Here is a 13,390-nt window from a genome sequence, read left to right as displayed (position 1 = left end):
GATAAATATCACTCTAACGTAAATTCACTTTTTACGTCATTCAGCGTCGTGTCGATTCTGTCGCGAAACTTCGACAGCTCATAACTTCTTCGTTATAACTCGGATTTCAACGTTCTTTATATGTACGGAATCCTTGTAACATATACTATAAATTATTTAAGATTAATCATTCTAAATAATCTTTCATCAAAAAGTTATTTTTGACGCTTATCGTCTCTAAATTGACTAGCCCTGATCTACGGGCGTTACATATTCGAGCTAGTCAATTTAGAGACAATGAGCGTCAAAAATGACTTTTTGATGACAGATTATTTAGAAGGAGCAATCTTAACCAAGTTATAGTATATGTCACAAGGGGTCCATACATATAAAGAACGCTGAAATCCGAGTTATAACGAAGAGGTTATGTCTCGTTAAAGTTTTAAAGCAAAACCGACACGGCACTGTGTAATGTAAAAGGTGAATTTTTGATAAACTACTTTTTAGCCTTTGAGATATAAATGAAAGTTGTAGTATACGTTAAACCGAGAGCGTGCATAAAAAGAACGCCCAAATCTGACTTCATATGAGGAAGTTATGATTTTTCTAAGATTTGGTATAGCAGTGCCCAACCCGAAATTCAAATTTTAGATCGATCGGTTTTTGGCCAACGCAACCTAAATGAGAATTGAAGATCCCATTAATAAGAGCTTAACAATAAAAAGACAGACAAAAACAAACTTCGTTTGTAGAAGTTATGAATTTTACGCAGTCATTTAACTGTATAATCTTCTCATACTGTTAAATTTAAAATTGGTCGAGAATTAGCTGATGGAGTCAAAAGAAAAGTTGTAGATCCTGTCTGTACCTACGCGTTGTTATGAAGAACATCTAAACGGAGTTCGTATGCAAAAGATATGAATTTTTAAATATTGGTTGGTTTACCTACGTCTGGCGCCACGTGTCAGCGCCAGACTTCGCCTTAGAGCCTACGCAAGGCTCATGACGTGACACCCTTTTTCACAACGTGAATCGACCTAGAGATCCTATAAATAGAGACATAAATCACCCCAAAACTCACACCTTTCATACTATTTCTCTCCCATTACCCTCAAACCCTCTCCCCCATCCCTCGCAACCTCTAAGTCCTAGAGGCAAGTCTCGGAATGCTAGAAGGCTGCAAGAAGAAGAGCTTTTGGCTCAGAAAGTTCTTCCCCTGCAGAGCCCGGCTCCTAGCCAAACCCCCATCGTAGGTAAGATATGCTTACCCTACTTTAAGTATAACTTATATTTAAATATAGTATTGTTATTATGATCCTATAAATATAATTTATTAGTAATTCAAAGTCGTTATACTGATTGATCTACTTATGGGGATGATGTTTATGCTTTGATTTAGTGAGGTGTTTAAAGTGATATTTCCAAACAGTATACTTCGTATACCAAACAGACCCTACCTCTGATATGATCCTACCTGGTTATTCCTTACTTGATAGATCATGAAGTAGACTTTGAGTTAATGATGAATCTAGACTAATAATTAGTCGCAATAAAGATTAGACTAAAACTTAGCGATAATAATGCTAGATTTCGTCGAAGGAATATAGAATTGTTAAAAACGAAATGCTGCCCGAGTTTGGAATCATCACTTTAACAAGTGAGTGCATAGTTACTTTCATCTTACACATATATATGAAGTATTTAATATAAATTACATGTTGTGAGTGCATAATTACTTTCATCTTACACATAGATATGAAGTATTTAATATAAATTACATGTTGTGAGTGCATAGTTACTTTCATATTACACATAGATATGAAGAATTAAATATAAATTACATGTTGTGAGTGCATAGTCTCTTTCATCTTACACATAGATATGAAGTATTTAATATAAATTGAGTGCCTAGTTACTTTCATCTTACACATAGATATGGAGTATATTATATAAATTACGTGTTATGTGTGCATATTATCTGTATACTTGTTATCTATGCTGGATGATCAATTTTATACATGTTTTAAATTATTTAAATTGTATATGTATTTTATATCTACATAATATGTTGGGTAAAACATGGGTAGATAAATGATGAGGGATGAAAGCTGATATAGAGGAACATTGGCAGTATGGACATAATGCCCTATAGGTGAACATTAGCAACAATGGACTTAGAACCCTATAGATGAGCATTGGCAGTTGCGCCACAACCTATAGATGTTTTTGATATACCATTTACTCTAAATATCCTAGCAAATGCGCTCTAACGATTATATTGGCAGTTGTGCCTAATAGAGAACATCACAACCCTGACAGTTGCGCTTAATGGATAATATCGGCAGCTGCGCCTCATAGAGAATGTCACAATTCTGGCAGTTGTGCCTAACTGATAATATTGGAAGTTGTGCTTAATAGATAACATTAACAGTTATGTTATTGGCAACTTATGGACTTCGTGCCTATTCCTTTGGACAATCCAGGAATGAATGAATGAAGAATAGTTGATTCTTACGGTAGATCCTTAAGAGTAAAGAAGATAATGAGGATGAGTAATTGGGTTGACTGTTTGATGTTTAAACATAATAACTATGTTATTGTGGGTTGAAAACCCTATATACTCACCAGGTTTCTCAACCTAACCCACTCATTTATTTGTATCACAAGTGTCGATATGAAGCTACTTTACACTGAAAGATTTAAAAGAGACGTAGATCACTAGTGTAAATGAATGTAAGTTCTGTTTATGCTTATGTTTTTGTATTGACGATGACATCCCAATGTTTTGAAAATGAATAAAAATACATTTCTTCGGAAATGCTTTGATAACGTATTTATCATGTTTTTCTGGGAACAAATTCTGCAACATATTTCTTTAAAAGATACTCTGATTTTCAAAATAAAGTATAACAAATCGGTCTTTTCTCAACGTGAAAATAGGGACGTCACACCTGAGCTCAACGGTAGAATCTCAGCAATCGAAACAACTAACACAAACCATCTAATACCAAACAGAGACCATAACCTCCGTAAAACACTCAAATCCATTAAAGTCTGACCAAAACACAAACTGGTGAAAAAGTCAACGGTTAACGCCCTACATGTGGTGTAGATCATAACCTAAGCTTGGTGTAGCTACACTCAACATAACTCCAAAAGAAATTATTGTCGGACCCCTCTACGATACGCACGACGTAACATTGGTCACTTTATCCAAGTTGTTGAGTGCTTAAACCATGAAGAAAATGGTTGATTCTTTATATAATGCTTCAAAGCAAGCACTTAATTGATAAAGTTTCCAACTTTGTCCATTAATAAGCCTCTAACATACAATTCTCTAACCCTAGACCCAAGATAACTCCAAAAGTGTGACAAGCTCCATGTATGGCTCAAAGGGGCAAACATACATTCATATTACCTCAACTTTATGCCTTCCTAAGCTCCAAAAGATGTTCAGGGTGTGGAAACTTAGCTAGATCTAACTTCACTTACACCAAAACAACCACCTTCTTCTTTAAATGACACCAAAGAACACCAAAAACTCAATAAGGATGAAAGGATGCTACTCTAGAGTTTTATGTAGAGGATGGAGGCTAATAAAAATAAAACCCTAGAAGTTAGAGCTTTTAAGTAGGGCCCAAAGCCCAAGACCTAGGGTTTTGAGTTGCATGCAGCGCCACGAAAAGTGTAGATTCAACCTAAGCTCAACGTAGCTTCACCCTACGCTCGGTGTAGCTACGCTTGGCGTAGCTTCAAGCTATGTGCGATGTAAGGCCAAAATCTTGAATTTCAACATTTTACCATAAGACACATACCGAGAAGCAAACATTACATATAAACACTTGCACCTATGAAGAAGATGATCGAGTTGGCAACTATACTTTAGGTTCATTTTTAAGTTTTTTTTAACCTTTTATTTACAATTTGTGTGCAATATGTAAACATTAGTTAAAGTATATATGCGATATGTAAACATGGGTTAAAATATATACAAGATGCAAACGTTGATTTTGTTAATTTTCACGGACAAATTTTCACTTGAAATGTTTACAAATCAAGAGATACATAATCATTGCAGTTTTACATTTTTATCAATCCTGTTTATAAATAAAATATTACAACATAAATTCCAAACAAGAATCTACTGAAAAGCAAGTCAGCTTTCATGGCTAGCTTTGTCTCGTTGCCAAGATATTCGTTAAGTTGTTACCTAAGAAAACATGAAATTTGTTAATATAAGATATTGATTTTCTAATGAAACTTATACCCACTCCGGTTTGAGGGTTTTGCAGACTCATGCAACATACTGTGGACTAAAAAAAATCAAAAAAATCCTTAATGTTCAAGTACATGACGAGTCCGCAAAGGCATGTTACTCCGCAGAAACCCCTATGTGGACTTGATGGTTAGTTTTGGAAATTCTCTGTATTTTTTCATTTTTTTCGTAGTAAAGTTTGTATTTTGGTATTTTTTTTAATTTCTAAAAAAAAATATATGCATATTTTGATATGGAAAGTGAAAACCATCCAAATCAATTATGTGTTGTATCACTATTAAAAAACCACATACTCTACATAGTTTTTATCGCAATCATTAATTCTTAGAAAAGGTAAATAAATTTTTTTTTTTATGTTGTGACTCACATTTTCTTATTCAACAATAATTGACTTTTATACATCTCCTTAAATCCTATCGCTTTCAATGGAGGACATGTGAACAGACACATATATCATCTCTGTCCTCCACACAAAACACCTATATATACCACAAAAGCAGATGGTGTCATATGCTGCTTAAAATATTTCTCCTTTGTCGACATCAATAAGTTTTCCATCAAGAAATCTTGAAGTTGTTGATCAAGAAATCTTGAATGTGAAGCACGATCGATATGCCGATGGATAGTTTCAACAAGAAAGCTCTTGCTTTCATGGAGAAGACGAAGAGATCTCCAGGCTTCATATGCCGGAAAATATGGAAAGTGGGTCGAGATGATCCGAGAAGGGCAATCCACGCTCTCAAAGTCGGGTTTTCATTAACTTTAGTCTCTTTGTTATACCTAATGGAGCCATTGTTCAAAGGGGTCGGTCAAAATGCGATTTGGGCTGTCATGACTGTCGTCGTTGTGCTTGAATTCACTGCTGGTAAGTTATATTTACATATATCTACACACACACACGTACTTATATATTCATAATTTATCGTACTATAATTTCATAGGAGCGACCTTATGCAAAGGATTAAATCGAGGATTTGGGACGCTGTTAGCTGCGTCGTTAGCCTTCATATTCGAGTTTATAGCTAGAGAATACGGGAAGGTTTTTCGTGCTGTTTTTATCGGAGCTTCGATTTTTTTGATTGGTAATACAGATAAAGAAGAATCAACTTATAATCTATTTTTGGTAGTTTTATAGTAAAATATGGAGTTTTTTTTAACTATTACACTTAATTTTCACAGGTACGTCGACTACATTCTTGAGATTTTTCCCTAAAATAAAAAAGAATTATGATTATGGTGTAGTAATATTCCTGTTGACATTTAACTTGATCACTGTATCAAGTTATCGAGTGGATGATATTCTGAAACTAGCCAAAGGGAGGACATATATGATCGGGATCGGTTCCGGGATTTGCATTCTGATGAGTCTTTTCATCTTCCCGAATTGGTCTGGAGAAGATCTCCATAATAATACCATTACCAAAATCGAAGGTTTAGCAAAATCAATCGAAGGTATATATATGTATAGACAATAAATTTGAAAATATTTGCTTTCGTGTGTTTAAAAAGATTACTTATTTGTAGATTGTTTGTAAACAAAATGTAGCTTGTGTCACTGAATACTTCAATGTGGAAGAACCAAATTCAGACATAGACGAGACGATGGAGGATCCGATTTATGAAAATTATAAGGCAGTTTTGGACTCGAAATCGACAGATGAAACCCTTGTAAGCTTTTTTATATCTTAATAATTGAAACTTAACACAAATAACTAATTTGCATGTTATTATCTCATGAGCTAACCAAAGATGTTACGAATGTTGAATACTGATACGAGCAGGCACTCCATGCAAGTTGGGAGCCGAGACACTCAGTGCACTGCCACAAATTCCCGTGTCAACAATATGTAAAATTAGGAGGTGTTCTTCGTCATTTTGGATATGGGGTAGTCGCTCTTCATGGAAGTCTACAAACCGAAATACGGGTATGTTTTTATTCGCCATTATTATGTGATGATTATTGACTCTATATATATACCAAATGGCTAGTTATAGTCTAAAAATTTAGTATATCGATAATTTTTAAGTACAACTTGAGAAAAAATTATTTTTTGTTGAGATCTAATAATATAATGTTCATGAGGGAAGATTCTTTTCCGAACATGTCAGATCCTTAGATTCGTAATATATAATTGAAATGCGAACAAAAAAGAACTCCATTAATGGTAAGGTTGATTTTCGTTATTTAAATATTTATGACCCTAGTGATCCAGATCAAAAAGGTATATATCTCCTTATTATAATAGTTGTCAATAGATGTTATAGATACATTTAATAGTTTGATTTTTTTTTTTATTAATCGCCTTGAAATTGGAATTTCACTACATTTCTAGTACCTAAGTATCGTGTTCTTCTGATTCAAATTTTTAGACTCCAATATCAATTCGATTGCTATTCAAGGATCCATGCATTCGCCTTGCTTCCGAAGTAACAAAAGCCCTAATGGAACTCTCTGGAAGCATAAGAAACCGGCGTCAATGCTCGCCAGAAAATATCACGGAACAAATCCACCAAGCACTGCAAGACCTCGACACTGCATTAAAGTCCCAACCAAGGCTCTTTCTTGGCACAAACAGCCCTTACAATACACCCAAAATGCTAGCCATGCTTACAACAACAGCAAAACAAAAGTTTGAACACCATTTATCGAACATGAACACAGACTCATCAAGTGAGAGAAAACCGAAGGGGGTTTCTGATCAGACCGAAAAGAGGGTTTTAAGGCCAACATTAAGCAAGCTTGCAATCACGAGCTTGGAGTTTTCTGAAGCACTTCCGATTGCGGCTTTTGTGGCCTTGTTGGTTGAATTGGTGGCTAGACTTGATTTTGTGATTGAGGAAGTTGAAAAGTTGGGAAGGGTGGCTTGTTTTAAAGAGTTTAAACATGCTGGTGATGTGGTTGTAGATGTTGAGAGGAGAATGAAAACGGAGATTAACGTTTCTAGCTTTGCAACGGGGGAGTGAATTGCAGAGTATGATGGATATTAATAATTTTTGTATGGTATAAGAATGTTGAGTGTTTGAGACCACCGAGGTAGTAAAAAAAAAAAAAAAACGTAGTTTTGATCATTTTTGGGTGGATTGGTTATGTAGACAATTTGATATAAAAATATATTCGTATTTGTGTTAAGTTTCTATGTGGATATGAATTAATAAATTTTATAATTAGTCAAGTACGAAGTTTTATATTCTATCATATAAGATTATATAAATATTATACATTTCTTTCGTCCAAAATTAACATATAGAGGGATGAATTTGGGTTATAACAACTGATTTGACATTTGTATTTATTTAATTAGTTAATAATTCACCGAATGTTTGGAGAATTTTCAATATAAAACACAAAAAAAGAAGACAGAAAAGGGCCCTACCGGGTTCGAACCGGTGACCTCTTGATCTGCAGTCAAATGCTCTACCACTGAGCTAAGGACCCACTTGTGATGTCATCCGTCAAATATATAATACTTAATAAACGCTTTGTCGGTAGGTTTTTTTTTTTAACTATTACTGCTTTTTGTACCAAAATAAAATTGGCAATTCATGTTGTAATATAAAAAATAAATAAATTTCTTGTCCATCAAAATTTGAATGTGATATTACTCACTGGATTTATTAAAAAAACATTTCATGTATTTTAAATTCAGATAAAAAAATTTGACAATTTGTCAAATATCGGTAATACATGCCAATAAAAACAAATAGATAAATAGCTTGTGGATCCAAATTAATAACTAGTTTTTTGTGTGGCAACAAAAATAGTTCAGTATGATTAACATACTGATTAGCTACCATTACGCGATATTTGTAATTTTATATGTAAACCTTTTTTTGCTATAATAAAAAACTTGCTAAATACTTGATTCCTAATTGATTATTATTTTTAAAGTTATATACTATATACATAATGAAACGATTTTATTTGGGTTATTACCAAAGTGGCCAGGCCCCAGTTACGAGCATAAAAATCTGTAGGGTATTCCATAATTGAAAGATCCAATTTGTTGAGGATAAGATGTAAATGAGTGGATAAAACTTAAACTCAAGTGTGTGATTTCTTCCATACTTTTGTGCTCATTTTGAAATGTATTTTTGGGTATGGCTTCTTGCATACTAAAAAGTGTCTGCCTCTTTGGTTGGAACATCGGCAAAAACAAAACCAGTGACAAACCTCAGCCCAATTACCATAATCTTGATCTTCCTTTTCCATCTTTTCTACTCAACAAAACTTTCCTCAATGGTAATCATCTTTTTCTTGCTAAAAGTTATAACACTTTAATATTTGTGGGGTTTTAATTATACGGTTACAACCCCACAATTCAGTCCAACTTTGAAATTTCAATTATCCGATTATGGTTGGTGTTTGTGTCTGAACAGGGAAAGAATTAAAATGTTGTTACAAAGCCACCTTGGATGGATTTAGTGCGACTTCATTTCATGAATGCAGTGATTTCAAGGGCCCGTGTGTGATAATCGGCTACACAGACAACTCATTCAAGTTTGGTGCATTCAATCCCGAAGGTTACCGAAGCACTGATGATTACTACGAAACTTTTGATGCGTTCCTCTTTTATTGGCCAGATGAAGAGAAAAATTACCCTATTGTGTTGCCTAAAGTAGGAGGTAGTGGTGCTGCCCTTTTTGATTATGCCCGAGGTGGGCCCCAGTTTGGGGCCGATGGGCTATTGATCGGGCCACCACTTGCGCCTGTCATGGGCGGGTTTGCAGGGCCCGATACAAACTCTGGGATTGGAGATTTGAGGCAGGCGAAGTCGAGATTGGGTTTGTCTTATGCCAAAAGGGAAGATGGAAAAGAGTCCTTGTTTGGAGATGAATCTAGGGCTTCTCTTGAAGAAGTGCTAGTTTTTTGTAGTCCTCAAATTGCAAGCCTATACTAAAAGGATGTGCTTTTAATGCCTTTATATGGTTGTACCTATGCTTTCGAAGTTTGTCCCTTATTAATTTTGTAAATCCATTAGCCCCAAGTTATTATGATTTGCTCGGTGTAGGTACAAGTGGGGGTGAGCTAAAATGCAACATCAGTATCTATTTGTTTCATTGAGGCATAAAAACAAACAATTGCGACACAAAATTAAAGTTGTAAATGATATCATTGAATTTCAATTATGACTTCTGACCCTGTATAACTTATCTTTCCATGAAAATTATAATAATCAAAGCCCACTTGGACTTATTTAGTCTAATATGAGACGAATTAGAAAGCAAACAATATAAATTATCTTATCACTCTTGGGCAAATAACATAGATTGATTGATAGATTAACTTTGAGTAAAATTAAAGATTTGTTGCAATCAAACAAAAACAAAAGAAAGATTGTAATTTTCATATGATAAAAGAAATCTTTAAAAGAGAAACAGTTCTATCCAGGTTTTTTTTTTTTTTTTTTTTGGTGGATTGTATTTGCTTTTCACCAAGAAAGACAACATATAAAGGGCAACTTTTTCAAGAGATGACAAAGCTGATCAGGGGATAAATTATCATTAAACTAATAGTCTAGGGGGTCTAAGTGAAAATATTACCAAAACTTTGATCCCCTCGAAAGGTCACGCAGGTGTGGTTCCAGTTTCTTGATTCAGTCAAAATCCCCCGACTCCTCACCTCCACCTCCGGCCGGCAATGGCTGTTTCGGCCTTCACACCCATCATCCGTGCATCCCCATCTCCATCTTTCACACTATCTACATCGCAATACCAATCGAACTTTATAAGAACAAGAAAAGTCAAACCTGGGGTTTTGACCCAGCAACGATATTTACCCCCGATTGCTGCCCTCTCCGACCCGTTTGTTCTCGAAATTGCAGAATCATTGGAAGACTCTCTTCCATCATCTTCTTCATCAGGTCTTCAAAAGCTGAGAGATTTTGCTTCAGAATCTCTTCTCTCCACTCCATGGCCATCTAGAAAAGACGAGCCTTTTAGGTTCACAGACACTTCTTTCATCAAGCAATCGGAGATCATACCGGTTTCATCTCCAACACCACCTGAATCTTCCAACCATATAAGTGCATTCGAGGATACACAATCGCTCAATTTGACTATAATCGATGGATACATCATTGATTCTTTATCTCAATTATCAGGGTTACCAGATGGGGTGTTTGTTGGAAGCTTATCTAGCCTAAGTTCGAACGAAATAACAAATAGGGTACTCGAATTTTTACCTAGTTCTGAACCAGGAGACTTGTTTTGGTCCCTTAATGGTGTCGGGTCACCTGATTTGGTTGTGGTTTATGTTCAAGAAGGGTGTAAAGTTGAAGGCCCATTGCATTTGAGGTACATTAGTAATGAAGGTAGTGATAAGGAGTCAAAGAAGCTTCCAGTCTCGAATCCAAGGGTTTTAGTGGTGGTTGAGAAAGGAGGAGAGATTGGAATACTCGAAGAATATACAGGTTGTGATGGGGATTTGAGTTATTGGACAAATTCAGTCATGGAAATCGCAATCGGGGAAGAAGCTAAAGTTAGCCATTCATACATCCAGACTCAATCTCTGAACTCTGCCCATATCAAATGGACCTCAATTCGTCAGGTAATCGCTTCATTCCAAATATAATCCATTAAATCTTTGAAAACATTCTTGAAATTGATTATTGTAGGAAAAATCAAGTACATACGAGCTAGTAGAAGTAAGCACAGGTGGAAAGTTAAGCAGACACAATGTCCACGTGCAACAAGTCGGATCAGACACAATAACAGGATTATCAACATTTCATTTATCAGGTAATGATCAAACACAAGATCTACATAGTAAAATAGTGTTGGATCATCCACGAGGGTTTTCTAGACAACTTCACAAGTGCATTGTAGCTCATTCACTTGGACAAGTTGTATTTGATGGGAACATAAAGGTCAACAGGTACTTTCACTTTTTCTTTTCTTTTTTTTCCATTAAGACTATATGGATAAAGTGTTGTTGTCTGGATAACTATAACTGATGTTAAAAAACTATCAGATATGCGCAACAGACAGATGCAGGACAACTGACAAGGAGTCTGATTCTTGAGCCACGTGCAACTGTTAATGTGAAACCGAATCTTCAGATAATTGCTGATGATGTGAAGTGTTCTCATGGAGCTTCAATCTGTGATTTGGAAGAGGATCAACTGTTTTATCTTCAGGCAAGGGGTATTGATAGACAAACAGCTAGGAAGTCACTCATTGTCTCCTTTGGTGCCGAAGTTATAGACAGGTTTCCATCTGCTGATCTAAGAAAGAAGGTTGAGCTTCATGTGAAGAAGTTGCTGGATCCTGTAGTCCCTTCAAAGGTTGCAAGTGGTGTCTGAAATTTGGATTTGAAAAGCAATCGATATGAATATGTATGAAGTTTGTAGTGTTTGATTATGAGGGAGAATGAAGTTTTTGATGTGAAGATTGTAGTGTTTCAATGGCAGGAATGAAGAAACTGTCTGTGATTTTAGCTCTGGTTTAGAGATGCCTTGGAGGCTGGACCAGGGAAACATTACAAACATGAGTTAACTATTATTTTTGTGTGATTTAAAAAGTAAATTAAAGATACTTTTATATTTGCTGTCCTAGAATTTTAAAATGTTCAATATTTTAAATATTTGTTTTACTTGACATTTAAACAGTTCCAAGTAATGATATAGTGCAAAATGCAAATAGTTGTCGATACCAAAATTTCAATACACAGAACAGTTGACTGGTTATTATTCATTAGTGATGTTAAATTTATGTGAGATAATGTGTTATACATTTATACTATTATCGATGTCCAACTGGGTCCAATAAGGCCCATGAAGTCTCTTGGGATGTTTTTAAAACTAGGTTTTTAGAGTATTCGTAAGGGATTTAGGGTGGTACCGTCGGGCCATGGTCCCTTCAATGGGAGGTTGGATAGATTAATGGCAACGGGTTGGTGAATCCATGAGTTATTGTACATGCATGTGATGAATATGAATTCGACTACTGAATATGAATTCGACTACTCAAGACGATAATGAATTTTTTGTTATTTATCACACTCTCATTCAATTAGTTAGATTTCATTTTATGATTTGGTTAGATTTCATTTTATGATTGCTTTGAATTATTTTTTTTAACATGTCATTTTATGAGTTTTTCTATTTTAGTAAATTTTACGTATTTCAAAGTAATAATTGTAATAAATGAATGTTAATTTCATTAATAAACTTATATTTTAATTTCGAAATTTCCAAAATTAAAGCTCATTAGTTTTTTTTCTTTATTTAAATTATTTGTTTAATTTTAAAAGATTAAAAACATTTTCATTATAATAATTCATTATTTTTCATATAAATCCAAAGTTTTCAAATATTTTGAGTTTTACATTTTATTTTATTTTTTAAATTAATACGTGTAATACATAGGTCTCACAACTAATTAATACAGAATAATAGTTGATTATCTGCCACCTTTCGTGCATTATCCGTCCCTTTCTATATTTTTTTTCTTTTTTGTTTGTGTTTTAATATAACTTTGTATAAGTCTATGAGCATTAATACTCCACATTTCACTCAATTCTAGTATGTTTTCTCAGCGAAATTTTATATTTCGCTCAATTCCTTAGGTTACATTCAATGGATTCTCAAGGCAAAGCTAAACAAGTTTATTCTAGCTAAATACGTAAATCCACGCAAGGCGGTTCAAGTCAATATATTTCATTTTCTTTTCTAGGATTTCAAAACTCAAACTATAAGCAAGACCAAAACTACCAAAAATACCAAAACTATCCACAACAATATTACCCGGTGCAACAATCTTAAAACACATTTAGGTTTTCAGAGGAAAATCCGAGTTTAATCCATATAATCAGTTTTCTCAAAGGGTTCCAGAAACTCAATTCTAATCTTCTCAACTCGAGCATTTCCAGCTCTGTGATTCTTAGAATGTAGAATCTAACAGTTCTAGTAACTACCCGGTTCCCGAAAGAAACGAAGAAGAAGTCAGCAAGGAGTTGCAACCCATTGTTAAAAAAACACAACTATACACACCACCAGAAATCAAAGGAATTGGTGGAACGTGAAGAGTTGGCTTTGGCTATGGTATATGTCAACGTTTCTCAAGATAAAGAACGCGAAAATGAACAAAGGTTTGATGTATTTTTGGATCGGGTTCTAGAGCATTTTAATGTTCGAA

At 34.6% G+C, this 13,390-nt stretch overlaps 3 protein-coding genes and 1 non-coding gene across 4 annotated transcripts; 3 read left to right on the top strand and 1 right to left on the bottom strand.

Moving 5' to 3' along the window:
* Positions 1 to 4,752: 4,752 nt before the first annotated feature.
* LOC145034568 (aluminum-activated malate transporter 12-like) lies at positions 4,753 to 7,369 on the top strand. The gene is made up of 6 exons (XM_078983013.1): positions 4,753 to 5,120; positions 5,197 to 5,337; positions 5,435 to 5,707; positions 5,802 to 5,923; positions 6,037 to 6,180; positions 6,626 to 7,369. Exons 1-6 carry the CDS (start codon positions 4,868 to 4,870, stop codon positions 7,217 to 7,219), a joined length of 1,527 nt encoding a protein of 508 aa, XP_078839139.1. The 5' UTR covers positions 4,753 to 4,867; the 3' UTR covers positions 7,220 to 7,369.
* Positions 7,370 to 7,619: 250 nt separating this feature from the next.
* Positions 7,620 to 7,691, bottom strand: TRNAC-GCA (transfer RNA cysteine (anticodon GCA)). Its single transcript has one exon. It is a non-coding gene; the product is annotated as a tRNA-Cys (tRNA).
* A 610-nt stretch (positions 7,692 to 8,301) lies between these two features.
* Positions 8,302 to 9,250, top strand: LOC145034567 (TLDc domain protein). Its single transcript, XM_078983012.1, has 2 exons — positions 8,302 to 8,495; positions 8,633 to 9,250. Exons 1-2 carry the CDS (start codon positions 8,354 to 8,356, stop codon positions 9,151 to 9,153), a joined length of 663 nt encoding a protein of 220 aa, XP_078839138.1. The 5' UTR covers positions 8,302 to 8,353; the 3' UTR covers positions 9,154 to 9,250.
* Positions 9,251 to 9,798: 548 nt separating this feature from the next.
* On the top strand, positions 9,799 to 11,796 carry ABCI7 (non-intrinsic ABC protein 6). The gene is made up of 3 exons (XM_078983011.1): positions 9,799 to 10,802; positions 10,870 to 11,129; positions 11,226 to 11,796. Exons 1-3 carry the CDS (start codon positions 9,894 to 9,896, stop codon positions 11,554 to 11,556), a joined length of 1,500 nt encoding a protein of 499 aa, XP_078839137.1. The 5' UTR covers positions 9,799 to 9,893; the 3' UTR covers positions 11,557 to 11,796.
* The last annotated feature ends 1,594 nt before the right edge of the window (positions 11,797 to 13,390 follow it).

Source organism: Lactuca saligna, chromosome 3, assembly GCF_052625555.1.
Source record: "Lactuca saligna cultivar CGN05327 chromosome 3, ASM5262555v1, whole genome shotgun sequence".
Taxonomy (NCBI): domain Eukaryota; kingdom Viridiplantae; phylum Streptophyta; class Magnoliopsida; order Asterales; family Asteraceae; genus Lactuca; species Lactuca saligna.
This window is presented reverse-complemented; position numbering and strand designations above follow the sequence as displayed.

Bases quoted from the DNA above. Each gene is read 5' to 3' on its own strand.
- LOC145034568 (XM_078983013.1), top strand. From the start codon at position 4,868: ATGCCGATGGATAGTTTCAACAAGAAAGCTCTTGCTTTCATGGAGAAG. The intron at 5,121-5,196 runs GTAAGTTATATT...ATAATTTCATAG, and splicing joins TGTGCTTGAATTCACTGCTG to GAGCGACCTTATGCAAAGGA. The intron at 5,708-5,801 runs GTATATATATGT...AACAAAATGTAG, and splicing joins TTTAGCAAAATCAATCGAAG to CTTGTGTCACTGAATACTTC.
- LOC145034567 (XM_078983012.1), top strand. From the start codon at position 8,354: ATGGCTTCTTGCATACTAAAAAGTGTCTGCCTCTTTGGTTGGAACATC. The intron at 8,496-8,632 runs GTAATCATCTTT...GTGTCTGAACAG, and splicing joins CAACAAAACTTTCCTCAATG to GGAAAGAATTAAAATGTTGT.
- ABCI7 (XM_078983011.1), top strand. From the start codon at position 9,894: ATGGCTGTTTCGGCCTTCACACCCATCATCCGTGCATCCCCATCTCCA. The intron at 10,803-10,869 runs GTAATCGCTTCA...TGATTATTGTAG, and splicing joins AATGGACCTCAATTCGTCAG to GAAAAATCAAGTACATACGA. The intron at 11,130-11,225 runs GTACTTTCACTT...AAAAACTATCAG, and splicing joins GGGAACATAAAGGTCAACAG to ATATGCGCAACAGACAGATG.